The sequence below is a fragment of the Pollicipes pollicipes genome, unplaced genomic scaffold (assembly GCF_011947565.3).
Source record: "Pollicipes pollicipes isolate AB1234 unplaced genomic scaffold, Ppol_2.1 Scaffold_4740;HRSCAF=5597_pilon_pilon_pilon, whole genome shotgun sequence".
Taxonomy (NCBI): domain Eukaryota; kingdom Metazoa; phylum Arthropoda; class Thecostraca; order Pollicipedomorpha; family Pollicipedidae; genus Pollicipes; species Pollicipes pollicipes.
Genome location: NW_023596545.1, coordinates 9,262,219 through 9,286,190, shown reverse-complemented (window position 1 = coordinate 9,286,190; position 23,972 = coordinate 9,262,219). Strand labels below are relative to the sequence as shown.

Below are 23,972 nucleotides of genomic sequence, written 5' to 3'. Positions count from 1 at the left end.
TGCTTCTTGTAGTCAGTGAAACTAGTCAATATGAGCACAGCATCACCCATGGAAAGAATGCCAGCTATTCTACCAGATCTGGCAGTACTTCTGCTAAAATGAGTAACACAAAGCAAGTGAAAATACCTGAAAGTAAGATAAAGTGGAACAGATCGTAGAAAAAAAACAGAGAGACAATTTTGTAATAAGCCTCTCCATATGACTAGATAACCAATAAATCATCCCCTTACCCAAGTTAAGTTAAAAGCACACTCGAATTTAGTAGCCACGAAACGCCAACCATGACGCGAACGTGACTTCGAAATGTCCTTTATTCATCGCACGCTTGAGTTGAGCCGCGGACCTATAACAGGCAATCTGTACGTAGCAAAGCAAACGTTGGCTGTTGGGCGTTGAACGGAGGGCTCTCACGCCCCGGTTCTTAAACGCTGCTTTGTGTGCGTGCGGCTGTGCTCCGAAGTATCTTCAGATCCAGGGTAAGCATTCTCAGCTCAATCTTTGAAAACTCCAGCCGTGGCGCCGGACGCCTTTGCGATATCAGTGCGGTGAGCCTTGCACTCTGGTGGGGCCAAATTGTGTTAAGCTAGAAGCTTATTTTTGTGTAAAGTGTTTGCGGGATATGTTTGCCTGTAACTTCTTATGCAACATCAAGTTCCCTTGAAACATTGGCTCCATGCTATGAGATTGGTGGCAACCTTGCATCAAATTGAGCATTGGGCTTGCATGCTCCGAAATTGTTGCTGATATGGCACTGTTATACCAGTCATGTTCATATTCTCTGCAGTCATGGGATTTTTTGGTCTTGTTCTTACTTCCTTAGGGCATAATGACACTGTCAGTCACCTGTTACCCATACACATTTTTTGTTAATACACTGACCATGAAACCTTACCTCTTACCACCAACCAATTTCTACTTGTATATAAAGGTGGAAATGTGATCATGGTATATGCTTAAATTCTTGCCACAGTTTCCTTTTAATTTAATGGTGCACTTATTTGTAGTTTATACTAAAGTGCTAACTGACTGGCCTGTCAGATTTTAATACTAGACCATCCACTTTTCTTGTGCTATATTTAGCAAGTATTCTCCAGCTTACTGCTTGCATGGCTTGCATCTCCAAACTCACTATGTACTTGGAAGCACAGGCCTTACACACATCTTGCAATCAGTACATTTATTTGTAAAAATGGTGGTTAGGTAGTGATGATTGCAACCTTGTTTTTCTGGAGTGTTACTGTACTTGCCACATTTCACCACATACTGGACTGTTGCTTCATTTGAGCATGGTGGTATGAATTTTGTGCATCCAGAAATGAGTCATGGGTTTAGCACTGACTCAGACTTTGAGTGGTGCAATTTCTGGGTGTCTGACTCTGACTCAAGGAATATAGCTCTGTTCTAAAATCAGCTTCATTGGGCTCTGCCATTAGGTTCTGGTAATAAATGGTGAATAGACAGCCTGGCATATGCTGTTTCCAGAAGCTTATAGTTATTAATCTTATTAAAATGTGGTTATATCCATTTGGTTTTGTTTGGCCTAACCTACCTTGCCTATGTCTAAAATCTGTTTGTAATTGGACACCATGAACAGACCTTTAGTTTTTCTGAGTCAGCTCACTGATATAGGCTAACCCCAGTAAAAAAGCCATGAATTTCTCCTTGGTCCACACAGAGTCTGTTTGACTAGGAGTCAGTTCCTACTTCACATCCAGCCAAGCACAAGAATGCCACATAAATATGCATCTGCCTAGGAAGAGTATTGTAGTAGTACCCCTGCTACCAAATATATGGGTTTGTTTGTGATTTATCAGCCAGGCTGAAGTGACTGGCTGTCAACAGAGTTAACAATGGAGCCTAGGACTATTTAGAACTAAATGCCAGCTATATTTACCCTACCCATGTACTGCAAACAGATCTTAGACACCATAAATTTTAACAGGCACAGTATCTTATGTGCCAGTGGGCTATCCATGTTGGATGCTCTTGATGCCAGAAGCAGTTGCATCAGCTTTGCACCATACACATGTGCTCACCAATCCACTAACTTTGCCACTAAATTACTATTGTTAGGTATTGCAAGACTTTTTTCATGGTGGTGAGTGAGATGTAAGCCTGCATAATTTTGTTGATTACCACATTGCATAATTGCATACCATAGTATCATGGTGACAAATATTGCCTCAGATTCTGACTGGAGGCTTAAGATCAATGAATACCCATGGCTGTGCCCCTGCTATATGGCATGGACAATAGATAAGTATACAAATAATTTAAACATCCTTATCAAAGGTATAAGTGGGTTGCCATGCAACCAGGCAAGCTTAGTACAAAATGGGTTATTCAAGCCTGGCTGGCTGTGTGCTCTAAATGAATTAATGTACAAATAGACAACTCTAACCAAAAATCAAGCTGCCTTTCAGCCTGGTTAGCTGTCTGGCAGACTGTATCCAGTAGTTTCATCTGTTGGATCATATCCAGCATGTTTGTTGCACTGCCGTTTTAGATGGGCCTGACTGTACCATTTTGGGTGGTTTAGATATAAGCATTTGCCTGTGTGTGCATGTTTGGCAGGTAATGCTTTGAAACTGGTAATTATGATTGCAATTGTAAGCATATTAGTGTGATCATTTTGTTATGACATACTGACAACTGAACGAAACACAAGTCAACTTAAAGGGAGTGTTCCACATTTAGATGGAATTTTGAACTGAAATAGCCATCTTGAATATCATGTGCAGTTCACAGCCCTGGCCTTAACGCATGGTTGGGCGGTGGGGTTCAATTTGACCCCCAAAGGCTTTTCCGGAATGACTTCCGAATGATGCGGCGAAGCTGCTGCCAAACTTTGCAAAGCTGTAGGCATTTGAAAAGCAGAAATTTTGGGCTAAATAAATATATGTACCTTACAGGGTCGGTGACCTATCGCAGGTCAAAGTAAGGCTGTGACTGTGAGCGAAGGTCATTACGTGGGAATCGTTCAATCGGATGCGACAGCAGGGTGTTAAATGGAACCATACATCTCCGAGGTAGTTTCCGAGGCAATAAACCAACCGAAGTTAGAATAACAACAAGTTTTGTTGCCCAATGGTTGGGTATGAAGGTCAGAGCAAGGTCAAAACTAATTCGCTTTTTACGTGAAAACTTACTTTATGGCATAGTATTTGGTGCTCATTTCAAATATCCTAATGACAGGGGCCGCAACAGGCATGTTCTATGGACTTTGCAAAGCTCAGCTTGGGTCACACACCTAAAATGACCCAGTCCAACATTTTGTTTTTTTGTGAATATACTACCTGGGATTCATCCCTAATGCTTATTTGAAGGCAAAATAAGAGCAATTTCATAGTCTTTTGGTAACCTTGGCCTTCTAAACGTGAAACAAGGTCACTGACCTTAAGTGGACATCATTAACCTGCTGCTTAGAATAGGTATCTAGATTCATGGCGGTTGCATGTGGATGTCTGGGGGCACTTTGCACACCAATCTGGAGTTCGATCATATTTAACCTTGTTTGACGCCAAGGTCACGACCTAGGAACCTCAAGCTTTGACGTGGTGAATTTACATACATGTCAACGTTCGTCGTGAATTTCGCGTCACTAGCGATCTCAGTATCCTGCTGTATCAGGGGTCAGATTGTCCCCCTCCCGTCCGAGCAAAGGGTATTCAACCGGCCACCCGAGCGCGTGGTAAGACCTAAACGCCTCTAGTTTATGGGCTACACACCCGCGGAGGTGCGCAGACTATTTTGGGGGACTTTTTCAAGTCTTTCAGGCATCCGTCGGTCATTCCGTTGGTCACGCGGCCATTAAGGCCAAGAAAAACATGATTGCCGGGTTCTTGACATCTGACGTCCGCGAGCACGATTTCCATATATAACAGCTGTCATTTGGCTCTCAGTGAATGTTGGGCAAGCTACGATGACGCAATCAAACAGTGACATGTTGAGAAACATATTTTACTAAACAGAAAAATTACGTTGTTTTGGGGAGTTTTTCCAATTAAAAAGTATACCAATAGTTATAAGTGAGCCCATTTCATCATACCCCATGTCTTCTTCAATACCTTCAAGTGCGGAATATTCCATTTAATGCTACTTGGAGGTTTAACCAATCTTCGCACTAAATCTGGTATTAAGTGCATCATAAATCGCCCACACATCGGGTACTCCAATCACGGGCTGTCACACACTCTGTATGCCACAGTTGTTTCAGGACCATTGGTTAGGTGGGACAGGGATGGCAAGTGTATGTACTGTTTGACAAAGCGAACACCTCGCATTTTTGTTTTCATTTCCATGTGAACTGGGCTGCATCTGAAGACTGACTGATGAATTTATTTCCAGCAAACGCTACCCAGCTTGTCACCTTGAAAATGGCTGGGGAAGTTGTAGTGGATGCCTTGCCATACATCGATCAAGGATATGAGGAAGCAGGAGTGAGAGAAGCTGCTCTCGCCCTTGTTGAAGAAGAAACGCGTCGCTATCGGCCCACAAAGAATTACCTGGACCACTTGCCATCTCTGAGCTTGACCCAGTATGAAACTGATGTCATGCGTGCAGAATTTGATAGACTGGCAGCTCGTCAACCAATGGAAATGCTCAGCATGAAGCGTTACGAGCTACCAACTCCACCGTCAGGAAAAATGACTGACATAAGTGCTTGGACAGAGTGTGTGGACAACTCCATGGCTCAACTGGAACATCAAGCAACTCGAATTGAGAATTTGGAGCTGATGATGGACCATGGCTGTGAGGCGTGGAAGATCTACAATGAAGTTCTTGTGAAGATGGCCTCAGATGCTCAAAAACAGCTTCAGGATGTGAAGAAGAACATCCAAGAAATTAACTGGAAGAGAAAACAGTCACAACAGTCTGCAGGTGGTGAACTGAGAAGGCTTGAAACCACGTGGGTGGGTCTTGTCAGTAAAAACTATGAAATTGAACAAGCCTGTGTGAATCTGGAGAGGGAACTTGCAAAACTCAAGGACGAAATGAGCATGGTGGAAACAAACTGAGTTGTTCATGTGTATGGTTAGCATGCGTGAAAAATGATCTTGTGAGTGTTGCAGCGTGATGTCACGTAAATGGCTGAGTGGGCTGATCTAGCGTGATTGCGCTCCAGTGTACCGAGTTTGTGTTAAGATATGCCCTTTTTGGTAACTTTTTTGCAGTCGTGATTTCCATTTCTGTGACGTTGTCGCTAGGGGAACACAAGAAATCGCGGTTGATCACTTCATGATAAATCTTTCAATACATCTCTGGAAATGGCATTGACGTTATAAATCATCCCCGGCTCAGAAACCTGAGTGAAACAACACGAACCACTTGGATTCCGTGGGAAAGGCAGGATATATTACACAGATACGTTTGTGCAGCCGGCCTTTTGAATGAATATGTTGCTTATTTGTATCTAACAGCAAAGTGTGCAACTGTATAAACATTCCGCTGATCTGTTCGTGATTCAGATAGAGTTACCTTTGAACTGTAGTACATAGTGGTGCGTTTGCAATATGGAATGTATTCGGTAAAATTGGAGGTTATTATTCATTTTGTAACGTTGATGATGTTCAAAAAGGATGCGGTGATAACTAATGATCTTTTGAGTTATTCACAACAACTTATTGCATTGAGCATATAAAGTGGCTGATCCGTAACTTGCACGCGATAGCGCGAACTTGTCAGTACACATCGATCTAGGTCTGCCAACATGACTCCGTGTTCACGTTGGTCAAGGCCAATAGTCCTGCGCTGTCACGATGTGGGGTTGTCGAGATCTGCACTTCATTTCGACCAGTGTCCTTCAGCTTTTGTGCAAGTTGTAAAACCTGCCTCGGGCTGTGCCCTGCCGCCGGGGACAGCTCCACGTGAAAAAAATGTCGCGGACAACTGCTCCGGCATAAATTCCAGGTCGCGAGTCCTTCAGATAAAACTCCTACCCGAAATGGCTCCTACGAGGCAGAACTGTTACGGAAACTAACTTTTACACCACGAAATTGCTGCTCACAAACTTGTACAGGCAACATATTAACGCGATTAAATTGCTGCAGACAAAGCTGCGCACGATGATGCTTACCTCATCTCGAACGACGATGGCAATGTTTATGATTGCCTCAACATCTAATGTGAAACATTCCCTTAAACGATTTGGCTGCGGACAAAGTTTTTGCACAACAAAACTTCCTACAGAGAACGTTTTTAGCAAAAGTCCATGCCTGCAAAAACTTGAGTGCATCACGCCAACGCTGCCCATGACTGCTATCAGGGATGGATATGTTAAAATTCTGGCTGCAATGCATCTTGCAAAACGCGGAAACTGATAAATGCGACAAGCTCCTCGCTTCATCCAGGCATCGCTAAACGGCAATAACTAGTCTTACTACAGGGTCGCGATAACAGCTTCCCTTTTAACCGATACATATCGCTTTGTTTCACTGCTCTCCGATACCAGGGGACACCTGCTTCCAGTGTCCCTTCTGTTAAATACGGCACCTCCCAGGAAGTCCCCTGGAAAATCCTGCCCCCCCCCCCCCCTCAAAAACTGGTGGCGCCGCCCCTGACTGCAGTACACGACAGTCTGGCCACGCTTGCCACTCACGCGCAACACCGGTGGCGGCACAACGACGCGGTACAAGGTGATAAGAAGATCGAAGTACACTGCAATGACCCGCCGCTTAGGGTTGCCGCGCACATCATCATGCTCGTCTTTAATTTCTACACCATCGGCTCGCTGGTTTCATACATCTACCTCTATCAGTTGTTCGTGTTAGAGAGTAGACAGCACGATGCTCATTACGCCCTATTGCGAATGGGTCTCGTGGCTACGCTTTCACTTTTTATACTATTGCATCTTAAAGGCTTGCAAAGCATATCATCACATTTGCCATACATTTGTACGTAATTGAATTGCTGGTCTGCCACTTGCGACTACGCATATTCTGCTAGCGTTTTTTCATCATTTCCACCAACATTCCCATGTTGCAGTGACCTCTTAACATTGCATCAGACATCTAGCACTCCACCGCGCATTGAAGCCTTTGCTCCAGTGACGTCACGATAACGAAGAACATGAGGTGAGAATCGCTAGAGAGGTTTACTTCTATTTGACGGGCCTAGATCGGCTCGCCCGTGCGCTCAATTGACTTCACATCCGTGAGGTTTGTACTAAATGCTGATGGATAAGAGTTTTTGGTGCTTCCTCTACAAGCAAATGTAGTTACTTTAGTTCAAAGATGTAGCCAAAGCAAAAGTGACTGGCCCCACAGCTGTACTGCCTTATTCATATGTTGCGGACTCCTTTCTCGGTTTTTGAAGGCATCGAAACGGTTTGCGACCACTGAAAGCTGGATATGGGAATAAAGATTCTAGCTAGTTATATTACCCAAAATTGTGACGAATATTGGAGCAAAAACATTTTGGTTGGCTGAAAAATCAAATGTTGTCTTTTTACAATGTTTACATTATTATCATGTTGCTAATCATCTGTATTTCATCAAAGCATTACTTGGGTATTGTTCTAGGATGTGCATCAAACATCAGCAAAGGGAATTTTCTTTTGTTTTTTGGTAGAAGCAGGGCACATTGTCTTATGTGGCATGTAGAGTAAAGTGCTGTCTGTTGCAATTTTTATATGGTAAAATATTGTTCTCTATTTCATTGAAGTGCTGCCCCAAAATGTTGCTATGATACCATGCATGGGGAAATTGTATTTTTTCTGGTTGCAGAACATAATGCTTTGTCTTAAGCTGTAACTACTTGCAGACATTTGATTGGGCATCATGAGCATCACCATAAGCTTAGTTTTCCACTAAGGCTAGGTTAGGTTGGAAGGTGATGGAGGCACACCACACATGATGGTCCTGAGTAAGCTGACCCTGAGTTCTGTCTCTGCACAGTGCAGACAAGTCTGCTGCAGCTGCAGCAGGCATCTGTAAGTTTGGCTGGAAATATCTGTTTTGATGAAAGCTTCTGTACTGATATCCAGCTTGTGAGTTTCTATCTGACAGGCTAGGATGATTTCACCACTGAGGTCCTATAGTACAGTGCTGTTCATAGTTTAGGGACAGATTCCTGCATTAAGTTTGGTGGCACATCTCTGGACATGCTCCACAACACCATGAGCTCCACACAGTAAGGGTCCCTAAACAGGAGGATGGGACCATTTGTTCATCCATTCCAGAAGTGGATGAATAAATGTTTTAACAGCATGGACAGCTACTTTGCCACTGTGCCATGTGTGCTACTTTAAGAAGACCCAAGGGTCTAGTGGCTTCATATACTTTGTGTTCATGATAATTCATTGTGCAATGGTAAGAAATGCCTTTATTAATCCATGGACCTCAGTCTAGTTCACCTTAAACTCTCTTAAGCCTGGTGCTCTCCTTATAATGGAATGTCAGGCTAAGCAGTTTCAGGTCTATTACCACACATTTGTTAAAGGGCATCCACCATTTTTCAAATCCAGCAGTCAAGGTTGAGCATGTCTTTCTGCAGAACCTGTCCTTCACAATGGTCAGCTTTTCTCTGGTGAACATTCATGTTATCCAAAAACATCATGAAGCAGCTCTTCAGTTGGTCTGTATAAATGTAGATCAGCAACAGGTACCATACCATACCATTCCATACCTTACTCTGAGGGACACCACTAGTCATTTGAACCCACTTTGAATTCTGGCCTTCCATGACCACCTTCTGCCTCCTTTTAGTCAGAAAAACTTCTCCCCAATGCAGTGCTTCTTTACTTCTTTAATCTTCTTAAACTTCTTTAATCCTCCAATATTCTTGAGCCTGGAGATTAAATGTTTGTGTGGTACCCTTTCAAGTACCTTCTTACAATCAAGGTATATAATACAAATGCACAATTTTGAAGCCACAGATGGATTATAGAATGTTGGTGAAGGGCCTTTGCCCAAAAATCAATGACTGGCTAGTGGAGATATGTAGGAACTTCAGGATGAAAACTGTACTGAATTTCAGCCATTAGTTTGTTTTTGATCAGGTAGTCCAGCAGATGGTTCTTGACCACAAAGCCTGAAATTTTACAGGCAGTTGAAAGTCAGGTAACCTGGCTGGTAGCTTCCTCAGGTCTTTTCTATGTCCTTTTGGGGAAGTGGAATTATCTTAGCTTCTCTCCATTCTTTGGAAGCGTTGCAGGCATGCAAGACCCATTAAAAAGGACATGCAGAGGTCCACTTGAACATGCAGTGAACATTTTGTGAATTTTCCATTCAGTGTATGAAACCAATCAGCATGATACCATTACCAATTGATGCATAATGGTTGGAAATCCATGCTCTTCAGAAGGATGGTGACTGGGTCAGATCAACAGTCACTTGGCCTGGGAAATTCCAGGACAGCTCAACCACAGCCAGTGCACTTCCTTGTTTCGGAAAAATAGCAGGAGATCAGTCTGTAAGATGATTTGGGACCCTTAACATGCCTGTGCAAATATAAGACCTTTCTGAGTAAGGGTCACTCAGTTTTAGCCTCAGGCAGTTTTGAGAGGTCATGCTGCAGGCCCTTTTTGATGGTCCATAACTTATATTGGAACAGGTTCAGACCCATAAAACTATACATCTTGATGTCTATAATGCCAGTATATACTTGCAATGATATAAATAAGCCTTTGGCAATCTGAAAATGTTCTTTTTTGAAATTTGAAGGTTTGTGACCTTGTGACATTTTATTACATGACCTATTCTGACCTTTGGCATGCTAAAATATTGGTTCTTTATTGAAGATTTAACACATTTTATGCATTCAAATTTCTTTAAAAATCTAAAAAATGGGTTCTGCCTATGGCTTACTTTTTTGAGCCTCGCAAAAGTGCGTATAGGCGACGCCTCAAACGCTATCTCCTCATGCCTGTGAATTGAATAAAGATACTGACATGCGGTTAAAGCCCATCAATGCTATACTTGACTCTAAGCAATCAATGCAAGTAAGACTCCATAACCCCAGGTCCAGGTCAAGGTCATATTCCAGGTGAAACGTCGATAAATTGATTTTGCTGGCATGTTGAGGCAAATTTGCATAACTGTCTGATGGCTGTATAGGACTTAGAAAATGTGAGCAGAAACATCCCATTCGCGCACCAGTGTCGCCACGGAGGTTGGACAGTGAGGATGGGGTCGGTCTCGCCACGCCCACCTTAGGTCACGTTCCGCGGACAAATAGTAAAGGGCTGCGAATATGAAACACCGACCTGTCGTGTCGGAGAGATGACGAGCCGTTCTCGAACAAAGGGAAATGCGCGGCAGTGGCTGTATGGCGACCCTGACTGTGAGGTGTTGGGAACAGCAGACAAGGAGCAGCGCTTCGGAATTTGCGAGATGCCGCGCCAATCGCATTTTCTTGCTGACCGTTACTTGCTGCACAGGAAGAAAATAGTGAAACAATTGATAGAATCCATCCTGATCATGTCATCCTGAGTATGAATGAGCCATGACTTACAGCTGGTGACATGGTGCATGAATTGTCGGGTAAGGCTAACAAAGGACCCGAACAGCCTGCAGCCCAAAAGCTGCTGTGTTATGTTACTTGAGACCAGTTACAAGTAAATAGACAATATGAAGCACTTGCTTGCACTGACCAGTGGTGACATCTATAAACAGCATCACTGACTCACAATATTGCCACCTCACATCGGCTTCCAAAGACCAGCCAACTGATCCAATTGATTCGGCATCGCCTTTGCTTGAATCACTTGTTTGAGCCGTGACAGAACTTGAGCTGCTTCCTTCCAGCGCTGGCAGGCTGTTCGGGTCCTTTGTTAGCCTTACCCGACAATTTATGCATCGTGTCACCAGCTGTAAGTCGTGGCTCATTCACTACTCTATGGGTGGAATCTATCACTCTATCACACGTGGCACATTCACACTCATTCAGGGTGAAGTGATCGGATGGTTCTACCAATTGTTTCACTATTTTCTTCCTGTGCAGCAAGTAAGGGTCACAGCAAAAATGCGACTGGCGCGGCACCTCGCAAGTGCCAAGCGCTGCTCCTTGTCTGCTGTTTTTAACACCTCACAGTCGGGTGACCATATAACCACGGCCACGCATTTCCCTTTGTTCGAGAACGGCTCGTCATCTCTCCGACACGACGGTCGGTGTCCACATTCGCAGCCCTTTACTATTTGTCCGCGGAACGTGACCTAAGGTGGGCGTGCCGAGACCGACCCCATTCCTCACTGTCCAACCTCCGTGGCGACACTGGTGCGGGAATGGGGTGTTTCTGCTCACATTTTCTGCCCTATACAGCCATCGAGCAGCCTTTCAAATTTACCTCAACAAAATGCTTGCAAAATCAATTTATCGACGTTTCACCTGGAATATGCCCTTGACCTGGACCTCGGGCTGTGAAGTTTCACTTGAATTCATTGCTGAGGATCAAGGATAAAATGGACTGGCGTTGGCCGCATGTCAAAATCTCTATTCAATTCATAGATATGTGGAGATAGCGTGCGAAGCGACACCTATGTGCACCTTTGCGAGGCTCAAAAAAGTAATTAATAGGTAAACCCATTTTTGATGTTTTATGGAAAGATAATGGAATGAAGTATGTTGGACCTCCAGTAAAGCAAAGATTTATTCTAGTATACCAAATGTCAAGATGCCATGTAAGAAAAGTTTGAGGCCACGAACTGTAAATTTCAGAAAATGGAAAACTTTGAGATTACCAAAAGTTTGCTTACATCATTGTGAGCTTATTGATGTACAGTTTTACAGGTTTGAATCGTTTCACTGCAAGTTACGAACCATCAAAGAGTCTGCAACATGACCTCTCAAAACTGTCCAAGGACTGAAATTCGTTGATCGTTGGACGGCGAGGTCTACTGTTGGCGGCATAGACGTTTTCAGAGCCTCAGACTGCCTCGTTAACGCAGTTTTATCTATTTTTTGTTTGAGTAATGATGGTATAAAATTTTTATTTGTGGGTCGTGTTGTCCCGGAATGCACCAGCTCCCCAAACCGACAAAAATCACCGCGGACAACCCCATGCTCCGGGCCTATGGGACCGATTACCACAAAACCTTCACCAGTCGATGCGCCATGGGGTGGTCTGTAAACTGAGCTTTCCGGTATTATAATTTTTGGTGACCTTTGGCCCGATCCAAGGTCACTACCTTATAGAAAGGATAGTGTGTCAACCGTGTTATATCGATTGGGAAAGATTTCGTATCGAACGGTCCCGTAGGCTCGGATCATGTGGTTGTCTGCAGCCTATTTTGTTGGTTTGGGGAAGTTTTGGTGACTTTTGACTTGACCAAAGCTCACCGCCATTTGGACAAGATCGAACATCGACTATAGAGCATCAACTGTTTAAGATTTTGTGGTGATCATTCCCATAGACTTGTAGCATCGGGTAGTCCGTGAAGGGTTTTTCGTCAGTTTGATGAGTTGTAGTAACTATTGACTTGACCCAAGGCCACCATCTTGAAAATGTACGTTATCAACAATGGTGCATGAACTGGTGAATTTTTGTGCCGACTGGTTCATGGGCTCGACAAATGCAGTTGCCTGCAGTCAATTTGGGTGATTTTGGCGTTTTTGGTGGTCTTTGACCTGATCCAGGGTCACAATCATCCGTAAAGTATAGAGGTCAGACGGGCGATTTGCAAAACGCCGGCTGGTTGGAAGCAGCCTTGTATGCAGCAGGATGGCGGGCTGGCTGTCGGGCTGACATCGGGCGGCATGCGTCGCAGGCGGGCGGCCGTGCGCCCGGGTCATGTTGGCGTTGCCGCGGCGGCCGGCCCGGCAGCGGATCGCACTTGGCTCGTCGGCGCGCCTCTCGCGGCTGCACCTGACTGGCTCACAGCTGGGCCTGAACGCTCTGCAGTGCGACGCCAGCGACGGCGTCATCTGCGGCCGCGCCGGCCTGGAGCGCCGTCTGCGCGGTGAGTGCTCTGCCCCGCTTTGTCCTGCCGTATCCTGTTGTGCCCTGCCCTACCTTGCCTTGCCCTGCCCTGCCCTGTCCTGCACTGCCCTGCCCTGCCCTGCCCTGCCCTACCCTGCCTTGCCCTGCCGTGCCTTGCCCTGCCCTGCCCTGCCCTGCCGTGCCGTGCCGTGCCCTGCCGTGCCGTGCCGTGCCGTGCCCTGCCCTGCCCCGCCGTGCCCCGCCCTGCCGTGCCCTGCCGTGCCCCGCCGTGCCCCGCCGTGCCCTGCCCTGCCCTGCCGTGCCGTGCCGTACCGTGTCCTGCCGTGCCCTGCCCTGCCGTGCCCTGCCCTGTCGTGCCGTGCCGTACCGTGTCCTGCCGTGCCCTGCCCTGCCGTGCCGTGCCGTACCGTGTCCTGCCGTGCCCTGCCCTGCCGTGCCCTGCCGTGCCGTGCCCTGCCGTGCCCTGCCCTGCCGTGCCCTGCCCTGCCGTGCCGTGCCGTACCGTGTCCTGCCGTGCCCCGCCCTGCCGTGCCGTGCCCTGCCGTGCCCTGCCCTGCCGTGCCCCGCCCTGCCGTGCCCTGCCCTGCCGTGTCCTGCCGTGCCGGACCTGACGCCGCCGCCCGCCGCCATACTGACCGGGTCCGCCCTGCTGCAGGTCAGAGCCGCAAGCTCAGCCTGCCCGTGTTGAGCCGCACCGAGGCGCAGGGCATTGCCATCGGTGGCGGCCTGGCCGAGCTCGGCGGTCTGGGTGACCTCAGCTTGGACCAGGTGAGGCGTGCACGACCGGCGGCCGGCGGGCCCGCAGCGGGGTCCCAGTCAGCTGACAGTGCACTGGGACCCCGGGGCGTGACGTCAGCGCAGTGGGCCTCGGATCGAGTAACGCGGACAGGGGCTAGAGAAATGGCCTTACCGATGTCAGTTTACCTTAACTTCAGTTGGTGACAGGCAGCCTTACACTGGCGATTCATGCTGGATCATGCGGAGCGATTGATTTGCTCCACGCTATGTTCGTGTGCTGCGCCATATCCTGAGACAGGTGCTGCGTGTGAGCGCTCCTGACATTCGGCCCCTCTCGCCCGCTGCCTGTCGCTCCCCCTCCCCCACTGACGGCTCCGTGTCACCGGACAGGAGGGGCCGGCGCGGTTCTCGATCGGCTCACCGATGAGCTTCCGGCGCCGTTCGCCGCCGAGTGCCGCCGCCGCCGCCGCCGCCGCCCAGTCGCCCGTCGACGAGGTGCTGTCGGTGGAGGGCGACGGACCCGCGGCGGCCGCCACCGCCGCTCTCGCTGAGAATGCCGCCGAGGACAAGCGGGCCGGGGCGGAGCAGGAGGGTGCCGTCGGCGGTGATCTACCGGTGCACGAGCGCGCCGGCGCCGCCGAGCCCGCCGTCGCCAGGAGGGTGTTCGCGGGCAATCTGCCGTTCAGCGTGAGTGAGCGGCGATGCCGGTGTGGTGATGTCGTCACCGCTGATTGATCGCGGAAAGCTGCACTTCGGCCGAACTTGGCGCTGCTTCGACCCGAGCCGGCTATCGTTAATTATCATTTGGCTAAAGTTTGTGCTCTTAGTAGCTGATCTCATTACATTTCCTCCATATGCCCTGTAATGAGGTTAGCGTGTTATGGTTTAGGTACCTGACCAGTGCCTTTTGATCCTGAATTTTCGGCGTTATTTGGTGCATATCATGCGTGGTGATTCATGTATAACAAGGACGCGACCAACAATTATAAAAAATAAAACAAATTGTCCTTCACTTTACCACTGCTGGCTGGTCAACACGTGTATATATATATATATATATATATATATATATATATATATATATATATATATAATATGATGCTTGTCACAAGTAAAGAAGATGCACCCGGTATGTTGCGGTTAAGAATGTATGAATTAAGTTGTGTGCCTAACTTTTAGTAAATCCTTGGTATAGCTATATTCATAAATATATTAGCATCTTCCTGGTGTATGGCAGGTCAGTTAGATCATTTTTGATTTATCTTGTGTTCTTGCTGTCATGTGTAATGTCTCATTGTAATGGACGTGATGAATTCTGATATTTTGCAAGGATAGTTTGCTTGTGCATAGACAGCGTTTTTGTAATTCCAAGTTCATTGGTCAGGATCCTTGGGTGTACTTTCATATGTTTTTATGCATTGCTATGGGTTTAAGTGTGCTATCAGTTGCTGCTGATATGACAGCAACACTTACTGTGTTATCGTGTATTCTTGTATAACTCTTGCTCGTCGCTTTCTAAGTCTAGTTTTGTTGCAGGAATAGACTGCGGATTCCTTTAAGGTATGGCCTGTTGATCCCTTCTCAGCACTAACGCCTGTGTTGCAGGCCTCCAAGTCAAGACTGTGGGACCTGTTTGAGCAGTTTGGAAAAGTAACTAGTGTGCATCTAGTGAGAAACCACGCGAATGGAAAATCCAGAGGCTTTGGATTTATCACCTTCAAAGACGAGGCAGGCGCTCAAAAGTAGGCACCCATCACCCGCATCGTGTTATGAGCAGCACGATGGCCCTCGCATGACCGCATTGCATCCCCGTCAGGCGATGTGACGGTGTTTAGTTCACCCCTCAAGCTGACCTGTGCCTTGCCCAGTGCTGTTAAACGGCTGTGCCGAGCTGGCTGGGGTCTGGTCTGCTGGCGGCTGTATGGTGGGTACACGCGGCGGTGGCCGACCGCGCCGGGTCGCGCCGGCGCCGCTGACGGTCGCTCCGTTGCAGGGCGCTGGCCGCCGACGGCTCGCCACCCCTGTACGTAATGCACCGCCAGATCCGCGTGTCGCCGGCGCAGCCTCGCGCCGCGGCGGCGCGGCCCCGCGTCCGCTCCAGAGAGGCGGCGGCGGCAGCGGCGGACCGGTCGGCCGCTCCGTGCTACATTGACCGCCTGCCCGCCGAGCTGCTCCAGCATATTCTCTCCTTGCTGCACGTGCGGGAGCAGATGGCGGCCCAGTCAGGTGGGTCGCGTGGGCGGACCGACGGGAGGAGGGCGACCAGCCTGGAGGGCGGCACGTCTGCTGTTGTGCGGTGCACCGGACCGCAGAGAGATTCGATGACAGCTTAGTACAACTGATGCGTGGTGTTGGATATCGTTGTGATCCTGGTGCCGACAATACGTAGCAAGGACAATTCAGCCAAGCGGTTTGACTACTCATTCCTGCTGGCTCTATAAGTTAGTAAATTCTTCGCAGTTATTTCCATTAGACCAGTAGCCAGTCGGCGATGCTGGAGCGTTTTTCGGCTGCGCGCGGTCCTCGCGGACATATGCATTAATAAGATGTGCAAACGGGGCGCCAGGCCGCCGTCCGCGGCGGGCGTCGGGGCGCCATGTCGCTGACGTCCCCTCCCCCGGCCGGCAGTGTCGCGCCGCTGGCAGGCCGCGCTGCGCTCTCTGCTGGCCCGCCGGCACGAGCTGGACCTGCGTGCCTATTTCGCGGCGGGCGACGCGCGCCGCCTGACGGACCCCTTACTGCGTCGCCTGCTGCAGCGCATGCCGGCGCTGCGCCGTCTGCACACGGGTGGCAACGTGCGCCACTGCTCCTGGAAGGCGCTCGACATTGTCTGTGAGTGGGTCGGCTGCTGTCGGCGGCGTCCTTGGCGCGTGTGGCTGTAGAGCGGTCGGCAGGGATTGCCGGGGGATGTGGGGAGTGCGTCCCCGCGCGCCGACATGTCCTAACCCCACGGACTGCGCGTCTAGTGGCTCGGCGAGGGTTCCTGAGTCTTGGAACCCTCGCCGAGTCAGCATGGCTGGCGGCCGGGCCCAGTGTGAGCCATAACGCAAGAGGATTGGGTGTGAGTGCGGTCGTGCTCTCCGTCTGAGGTGGAGGTCCCGAACTCTGCGCCCCGTCGCGGACGGTCGGGCTCTAACTGCGGTGGCGCTGTGGACGGGCTCGCGCCGCCGCCGCTGACACCGGCCCCGTTTCAGCCGCGCACTGCCGCAACCTGGAGGAGATCGACCTGGACGGCTTCTGCATCAACGAAGAATCCCTGAAGAAGCTGTGCGTGGCCTGCCCGCGGCTGGAGCTCGTCCATCTGCCGTCCCACTATCACTTCAGCGAGTCGAGCGTGTGGGTGCTGTTGCGCTACCTGCCGCGTCTGCGCGCGCTCGACCTGAAGACGAGTGGGCGCGTGACGGGCCGCTGCTTCTCGCTGCTGCCGGCCAGCATGGAGCGGCTGTCCGTGTCGAGTTGCGGCGCCCTGACGTCGGCCAGCCTGCGCCAGCTGACGAACTGTCCGCAGCTGCGCGAGCTGGACGTGTCGGGCGTGGTGCGGCTGGAGGCGGCCGACCTGGCGGCGGCGCTAGCCGCCTGCGCGCAGCTGGAGCGGTTGGCGGCGCGCCGCCTGTCACTGACGCCGCAGGCTTATCTGCCGCCGGCCGGGCTGCCGGCGCTCCGAATCCTGGACGTCAGCTTCTCGGACGGCGTGACGGATGCGACGCTTCTGCACCTGGTCGACCTGGCGCCCGGGCTGCACACGCTCCATATGCAGGGTCAGTGGGTGGCGGCGCGCCCAGCGCCCGGCCGCGGTCAGGCACGGCACGCACCGCACGCCACCTATACTCTGTCGGCGACGCGCCGACGGACTATGTCGGCGGAGTGTGCTGCCATGGAACAGTGCGAGGGGGTCGGTGGGTACAGACCTTAGCCGTCTAGCCTGCTGCCGATTCTTGCTTGGTCAGCTGGCCAGTCACTCGCGTTCGCCGCGTGTTCAGGACGGCTCGCCGCATGAGCGCACTGCTGTCCCGACTTGGACTGCGCTGTTGCCAGCCGCGAGTGATGCAGCACCGCACCCGGCCGCGCCTGTCCGCATACATTCGACAGCTGCCAGTGCATCGGCCGGCGCGCCTCAAACGAGCTGTGTCCAGCCCCGCCCAGACGGTCACGGCGCGATGTGACGTGTTTGCACGCGAGCTGCTGTCGTCACCTCGCCTGTTTGCACGCGAGCTGCTGTCGTCACCTCGCCTGTTTGTGCTGGAGCTGCCGTCGTCCCCTCGCCTGTTTGTATTGGAGCTGCCGTCGTCTCCTCGCCTGTTTGTACCGGAGCTGCCGTCGTCTCCTCGCGTGTCTGTACTGGAGCTGCCGTCGTCTCCTCGCCTGTTTGTACTGGAGCTGCCGTCGTCCCCTCGCCTGTTTGTACCGGAGCTGCCGTCGTCACCTCGCGTGCTTTGTTTTGAAGTTGTCTGCTCCTGTCCCAGCAATGTATATAACGTGACTGTATGTGACCTAGTATCCAGCCAATCACGCGCCTGGCATGCCTCGTGGTTTCTTGTGACGCCGTGTGTGGTGCGGTTGCACCCTCCTGGCGCCTCGCTGGTATGTGATAGTGCCGACCGGCGTCTCCGTCGCTCCTTGACGCGCCACCGCCGTTCTCAGGCTGCTCGCTGCCCACCGAGAACGGTCTGGCGCTGCTGCGCCGGCTCAAAGAGCTACACGTGCTCGACCTGAGCTACGTCCGCGCCGTCTCCGACGCGTTGCTGGACCGGCTGCACGGAAAGGCCCTGACCGAGCTGCACCTGGCCGAGGGACACTCGGGCCCGGCCGCGTTCTCGACGGCCGGCGTCACCCGGTCAGTGGCCGCCGCCGGTCCGGGGTGGGGGCGGGGGTGGCTAGCGCCCGGCCAGCGCCCGGGCAGGTGGTGTGGTCCGAGGTCTGCCGGCCTGACGGACGGTCGAGGTCCGGGAGCCGGATGCGCCGCCTCGGCCGGCAGCGGTTGTGAGAGTGTGGACTGATGAGCTGCCGTCTGTGCGGACGGTGCCTGGGGCGCCGGTGCCCGGTGTGTTGGTGCGATCTCATCCAACAGTCCCCCAGTATCTGGTGTTATTTCAGCCAGCGGTGCCCGGTTGTTGGTGCGATCTCATCCACAGTCCCCAGTATGCTGGTGTTATTTCAGCCAGCGGTGTCCAGTGTGTTGGGCGTGATCTCGGCCAGCGGTATCCGGTGTGTTGATGTGGTCTCAGCCGGCGGTGTCCGGTGTGTTTGGTGCGTCTCAGCCAGTGGGTGTCCGGTGTGTTGGCGTGATCTCGGCCAGCGGTATCCGGTGTGTTGATGTGGTCTCAGCCGGCGGTGCCCGGTGTATTGGTGCGATCTCAGCCAGCGGTGCCCGGTGTGTTGGTGCGATCTCAGCCAGCGGTGCCCGGTGTGTTGATGTGATCTCAGCCGGCGGTGCCCAGTGTATTGGTGCGATCTCAGCCAGCGGTGCCCGGTGTGTTGATGTGATCTCAGCCGGCGGTGCCCAGTGTATTGGTGCGATCTCAGCCAGCGGTGCCCGGTGTGTTGATGTGATCTCAGCCGGCGGTGCCCAGTGTATTGGTGCGATCTCAGCCAGCGGTGTCCGGTGTGTTGATGCGATCTCAGCCAGCGGTGTCCGGGGTGTGTTGCGGTGATTCAGGCCAGCGGTGCCCGGTGTGTTGATGTGATCTCAGCCGGCGGTGCCCAGTTGTATTGGTGCGATCTCAGCCACGGTGCCCGGTGTGTTGGCGTGATCTCAAGCGGCGGGCCCGGTGTATTGGTGCGATCTCAGCCAGCGGTGCCCATTGTATTGGTGCGATCTCAGCCAGCGGTGCCCGGTGTGTTGGTGTGATCGTTCCGCTAGCGGCCGTCTGACGCGGCCTAGTGGGGAGCATCAGACGGAGTCATCTGAGAGAGTCAGCCGATCGGCCAGCTGGCGTGGGCCGTGTGGTCGGCGGCGCTGCCAGTGTGGTGTGCGTCCGCTGCCGGTACGGCCATGCGGCCGTGACTGGCGCGACGGCGCGATTGACTCCGTCCTGCCCCCCCCCCCCCCCCTCCCCCCCGCAGGCTGGTGCTCGGCTGTCCGGCGCTCACCCTGCTCGACCTCAGCTGTGTGGAGAGCGTCGGCGCTGAGCTGGTCGACCAGCTGGCGCGCCAGCTGCCCCACAGCCGTGACGTCACACTCTACGTGGGCGGTAGGTGGCGACGGTGCTGTGACCGCCTCCGGCAACACCCGGTGCCGGCCCTCTTCACGCGTCTCCGCCTGGCTGGACTGCGGTGCTGTCCGCGACCGTCACGGCCCGGCCCATTTTCGCCTCGCCTTCAGACCCTGTTCCTGGCCCGGCTCTGCTCCCGTCTCGCTCCGTCTCCAGACTGGAGACACGACCTTTTCCAAAATGTCAGCCCGCAGCCCGGCCCGCCCCGGCCAGCTGGGGGTCCAGCCCGCTAAAGCCCGCTGTGATGAAGTGATGACCCGTCATTGAGCCACGAGTGCTAAGCAAATTGCAATTTGCACTTCGTCATTTTTCATTAATTTTACCCCTATACATTTTGTTTGTACAACACGCTATGCCAGCGTCATCTAATGCATAATGTTATTTAGCCAACACCAGTGATGCTGCATAGACAGGAGGGATCAAAGTACTCGGACCATGGAATTTGTATTGTACTGAAGCGGACCGTAAGCACTAGGATGCCAATTTCCAACTGCAAAAGAGAAGGAAAAGTGTGCAATTTTAAATGTCTTACCACCAAAATGCACCGGAGATTCCACCATTGTACCTCGTCTCAGTGAACCACAGGCCATGTGTCAAGGGACTCACGCTGTACATGGAGACAATGTCATGATCTTCAGCCCAGAGACAGACTCAGTCTCGCATTCTGTTATATGGTATGTGCTCTCCTTGCGTGGATGCATCACGCAACAACACGGAATAAATACCACATGACAGCTGAGAAATGATTGATATTTCCCTCTTACCACTATCTATGTTCCATCCTACAACCATTACCGCGCCGCTGTGAAAATGTGTACAGCAAGGGTGGCAGTCACATTTTGTCTACGAATTTTTGCCACTCAGCTGACGTCATTCACACTGTAGCAAAATGTGTAGCAAAAGAAGTTGGGCAAGTCATGTCCAGTCCGGCAGCTATGTGGCCGGCACGCCGCACGTCCAAAACGCTCGCCGCAGACGTGAAACACTGCGTACAACGTTAGCGAAGAAGAACGCACTGCGAAGTTAAGAGGCGCTGATTTGAACCCCGCACGCCTCGGCGATGCTGCTTTGCAGTCCCCGCAGCCGATGTGAGAATGTGCGGCGCTGGTAGTCTCCGCCAGCCGGTGCGAGAGTGCGCGGCGCTGGTGAGCCCTGCCAGCCGGTGCGAGAGTGTGCGGCGCTGGTGAGCTCTGTCAGCCGGTGCGAGAGTGTGCGGCGCTGGTGAGCTCGGTCAGCCGGTCTGTGTCACCACGTGTTGGGGCGGCGCGGCTGACGAGGGTCGCACTGTGCGCCGCCAGGGACGGACCTGCAGGAGCTGCCGCCACCGCCGCCGCCCGGCCATCTCCGGCTGGTCGATACCAACACCGTGCCGCTGCACATGCGTGGCATCATAGATGACATGCTCTGGAGCGACGACGACAGCTACAGCGCCCAGGACCCGGACGATTGGGACATCGGTGATATGTATGACAGCAGCTGTGAGGAATACTATGATTACGAGGACCCATTCTACGACGACCACGACCTGTGAGAACCTGAGTGTGTATGAGTTATGGTTGTGCTATGTTGTGAAAGGCTCGTTTAGGCACGGCGTTTCGTCCGTCGCCATACGCGAGTTGTTTCCCAGTCGATATAATTGCGGCTTATGAATGAGCGACTGGACGAATTGGGGTAAAAAAACGTGATGAATTGGTTAGAACAACTTATCAAGTGTATCTATAATGGGTTGCCAAATTTTCCAGTGTCTGGACTATGCCAGAACGGGAACGTTCCGTTAATGCGCTGGATCAGTTCATTGTTGAAGTGCCCATGGACCGAGGCGAGCCATGTGCTAACCGCGTGGCATAAACGATGGCTATAGCAGTAATGAGAGAGGCTGTAATGGAAAAGCCTGTGCCGCGTGAAAATGGGCCGCCCTGACTGATTCGCTAGTGAGAATGGTGCTCACCGTCTGTAGAACAGCATGAGCTGAAGATGCGTTGTTTTTGTATGTACGTTTGATTTACATTGCCGCCAGGTATTGATGTTCTCCGATGCAAGGTGCCGGGGCCCAGTGTATCGTCGTGGCAGATGACGGGCGGGGCCGGGTCGCCGGCGGCCCGCCGCAGCGCCGGCGTACCGGGCCGCCCCAGCGGCGCCGCAGCCATCGTCAGCGGCGGCGCGCGATCTCGCGCGGTTTGCGCTCTGCACCTCAGTCTGATGTCACGTGGCCGGCCGTGGACGCGCCGGGCGGCGGCCGCGGACTCGGTGCCGCCGCCGCCCGGCGCGGCTCGTGGCACACCGCGGTGCTGAACGGCCGGTCGTCGTATGTGAGTCAAGCTGGGCGGGGGCGAAGTGTCCAGAGGCGAGGGTGGCGTGCGCTGAGCGGCCCTCTGTAGTTTGCGCCTTTGTCGTGCTCTGAGAAGTTCGTTTTGGTCTGACGGCGGATGCTGGAGATAGGATGTGTTTATGCAGGCTTGCTGTGGCCGACGTAGAGAAGGGCATGTGTGGAAGGGCGCCGGCCGAGAGCGTCCCGCAGCACACGTGGGGTCGGGCAAATAGCTGAGTCCGGCTCGGGGCCGTGTTGTCGTGACTAGTCCTGGTCGAGCACGAGTGCTAGTAATGACGTCTTATCTCCGCTCCCACCATTGCCACCTTACGTAAATCTTGGTGTTGGTCACTTATGTCCGCACGCTACGGGATTTCATAGGTGAAATAAATACGTGGAGAATAGCCATGCAGTGGTTTCTACAGCAATGGCCGTGTGGGAGTCACCCGTGGCTGTTAAGTCGACTCCCTGCGCATGACGTCGGCAGCCCGGTGCTCGTTTGGCAAACGATCCGCACGTGAGTCGCGACTGGGCCCAGCCTGCTCGTGATGGTGATCAACACCGCCGTTCGGGACAAGACCAAGGCCCAGGTTTGAGCAGGTATCATTTGAAGCGGACCGCGCCACCTGGGCCCAGCACGAAAAGGCTGTGAATCCGGCCCAGATTCCATGTCCAGTCGCTCTACTCCGACCCATGCTTGGATTACTGACTTCATGCGACGCGACCGGTGTCAGATTGCGAACCGGACATTGGACAACGAAACAGGCATTTGAATGCTGTTAGGATAATCGTCGGGAAAGCTATAGATCTATGAAGGAAAGTTACTTGCTTAACAGGCTAACATATGAAGGCATAACACTTCACGCTTGGGCAAGGGATATGGCCAGCAGCCTTCGCACAACGGGGGGATGAGCAAGTGCGACATTATGGCACCGCAGTCTAAGTGGACCCGCAGAAAAATTTGCGTGCACGGGTATTCATGAAATACTCAAAAAAAGACGGAAAGAGAACCGTAGAAGACTTGATGAGTGATCCAGTGGACTACGGGATCCTTGTTGCTTTAAAATAAAGTTATATTAAATCAATTAACGCTCCGGAGAACCTATCAAAAACTAACAACATAAGAGGCTTCAAGAAGAATCCGTTAAGTTAACGATTTATTCCGCGATTTTTTTTTCAGCGACGAGTTCCGATTTCCCTGAAAAATGGTTCTGAAGGTCAACTGTGGCATGAGAACACCAAAAATGACCCTTATTTTGCAATATCATCTGACCTTCAAGGTCAAAAGCTGGGTCAAAGGACGGGTTACTCGATATTACCAAAAAATTACCGAACGTTTTTTAACCTGCAAGGATCAGAACATTAGCCAGAGAAAGAACTAGCGTCCGTCAAAAGTGCTGATCTCTCAAAGTCACCCTTTAAGGTCAAACGTGGGCTCAAAGAACGGGGAACTCCATATCACCCAAAAATTACCGGCCGATTTTTAACTTTTAAACATCAGAACATTCCTCACAGAAAGAGTCTAGCGTCCGTCAAAAAGTCATGACCTCTCAAGGTCATCCTTGAAGGTCAAACGCGAGTTCAAAAGACAGGGAATTTCATATCACCACAAAATTATTGACCTATTTTTAACTAACAAACATCAGAATACTTCAATGTGAAGACTTTTGACGGACGCTAGCTCTTTCTGTGGTGAATGCTTTGATCTTTTAAGGTAAAAATCGGCTGATAATTTTTGGGTGATGTGAAGTTTCCCGTCTTTGAGTCCGCGTTTGACCTTGAAGGGTGACCTTGAGAGGTCAGGACTTTTTGACGGACGCTAACTCTTTCTGTGATG

The 23,972-nt window shown here is 51.6% G+C and overlaps 2 protein-coding genes across 2 annotated transcripts; both read left to right on the top strand.

The window, feature by feature from the left end:
- The first annotated feature begins 309 nt into the window (after positions 1–309).
- BCAS2 (BCAS2 pre-mRNA processing factor) lies at positions 310–5,167 on the top strand. The gene is made up of 2 exons (XM_037222638.1): positions 310–476; positions 4,348–5,167. Exon 2 carries the CDS (start codon positions 4,377–4,379, stop codon positions 5,016–5,018), a length of 642 nt encoding a protein of 213 aa, XP_037078533.1. The 5' UTR covers positions 310–476; positions 4,348–4,376; the 3' UTR covers positions 5,019–5,167.
- Positions 5,168–7,133: 1,966 nt separating this feature from the next.
- Positions 7,134–22,028, top strand: LOC119099002 (uncharacterized). The gene is made up of 12 exons (XM_037222049.1): positions 7,134–7,157; positions 12,705–12,896; positions 13,533–13,645; positions 14,006–14,302; positions 15,221–15,357; positions 15,609–15,841; positions 16,244–16,447; positions 16,810–17,373; positions 18,257–18,449; positions 19,679–19,806; positions 21,126–21,354; positions 21,845–22,028. The coding sequence occupies exons 2-12, from the start codon at positions 12,728–12,730 to the stop codon at positions 21,849–21,851; spliced, it is 2,274 nt and encodes a 757-aa protein (XP_037077944.1). The 5' UTR covers positions 7,134–7,157; positions 12,705–12,727; the 3' UTR covers positions 21,852–22,028.
- Positions 22,029–23,972: the final 1,944 nt, after the last annotated feature.

Excerpts from the sequence above, each read along its gene's own strand:
- BCAS2 (XM_037222638.1), top strand. The coding sequence starts at position 4,377 with ATGGCTGGGGAAGTTGTAGTGGATGCCTTGCCATACATCGATCAAGGA.
- LOC119099002 (XM_037222049.1), top strand. The coding sequence starts at position 12,728 with ATGTTGGCGTTGCCGCGGCGGCCGGCCCGGCAGCGGATCGCACTTGGC. Across the intron at positions 12,897-13,532 it reads CCTGGAGCGCCGTCTGCGCG|GTCAGAGCCGCAAGCTCAGC; the intron begins GTGAGTGCTCTG and ends GCCCTGCTGCAG. Across the intron at positions 19,807-21,125 it reads CGTCACACTCTACGTGGGCG|GGACGGACCTGCAGGAGCTG; the intron begins GTAGGTGGCGAC and ends GTGCGCCGCCAG.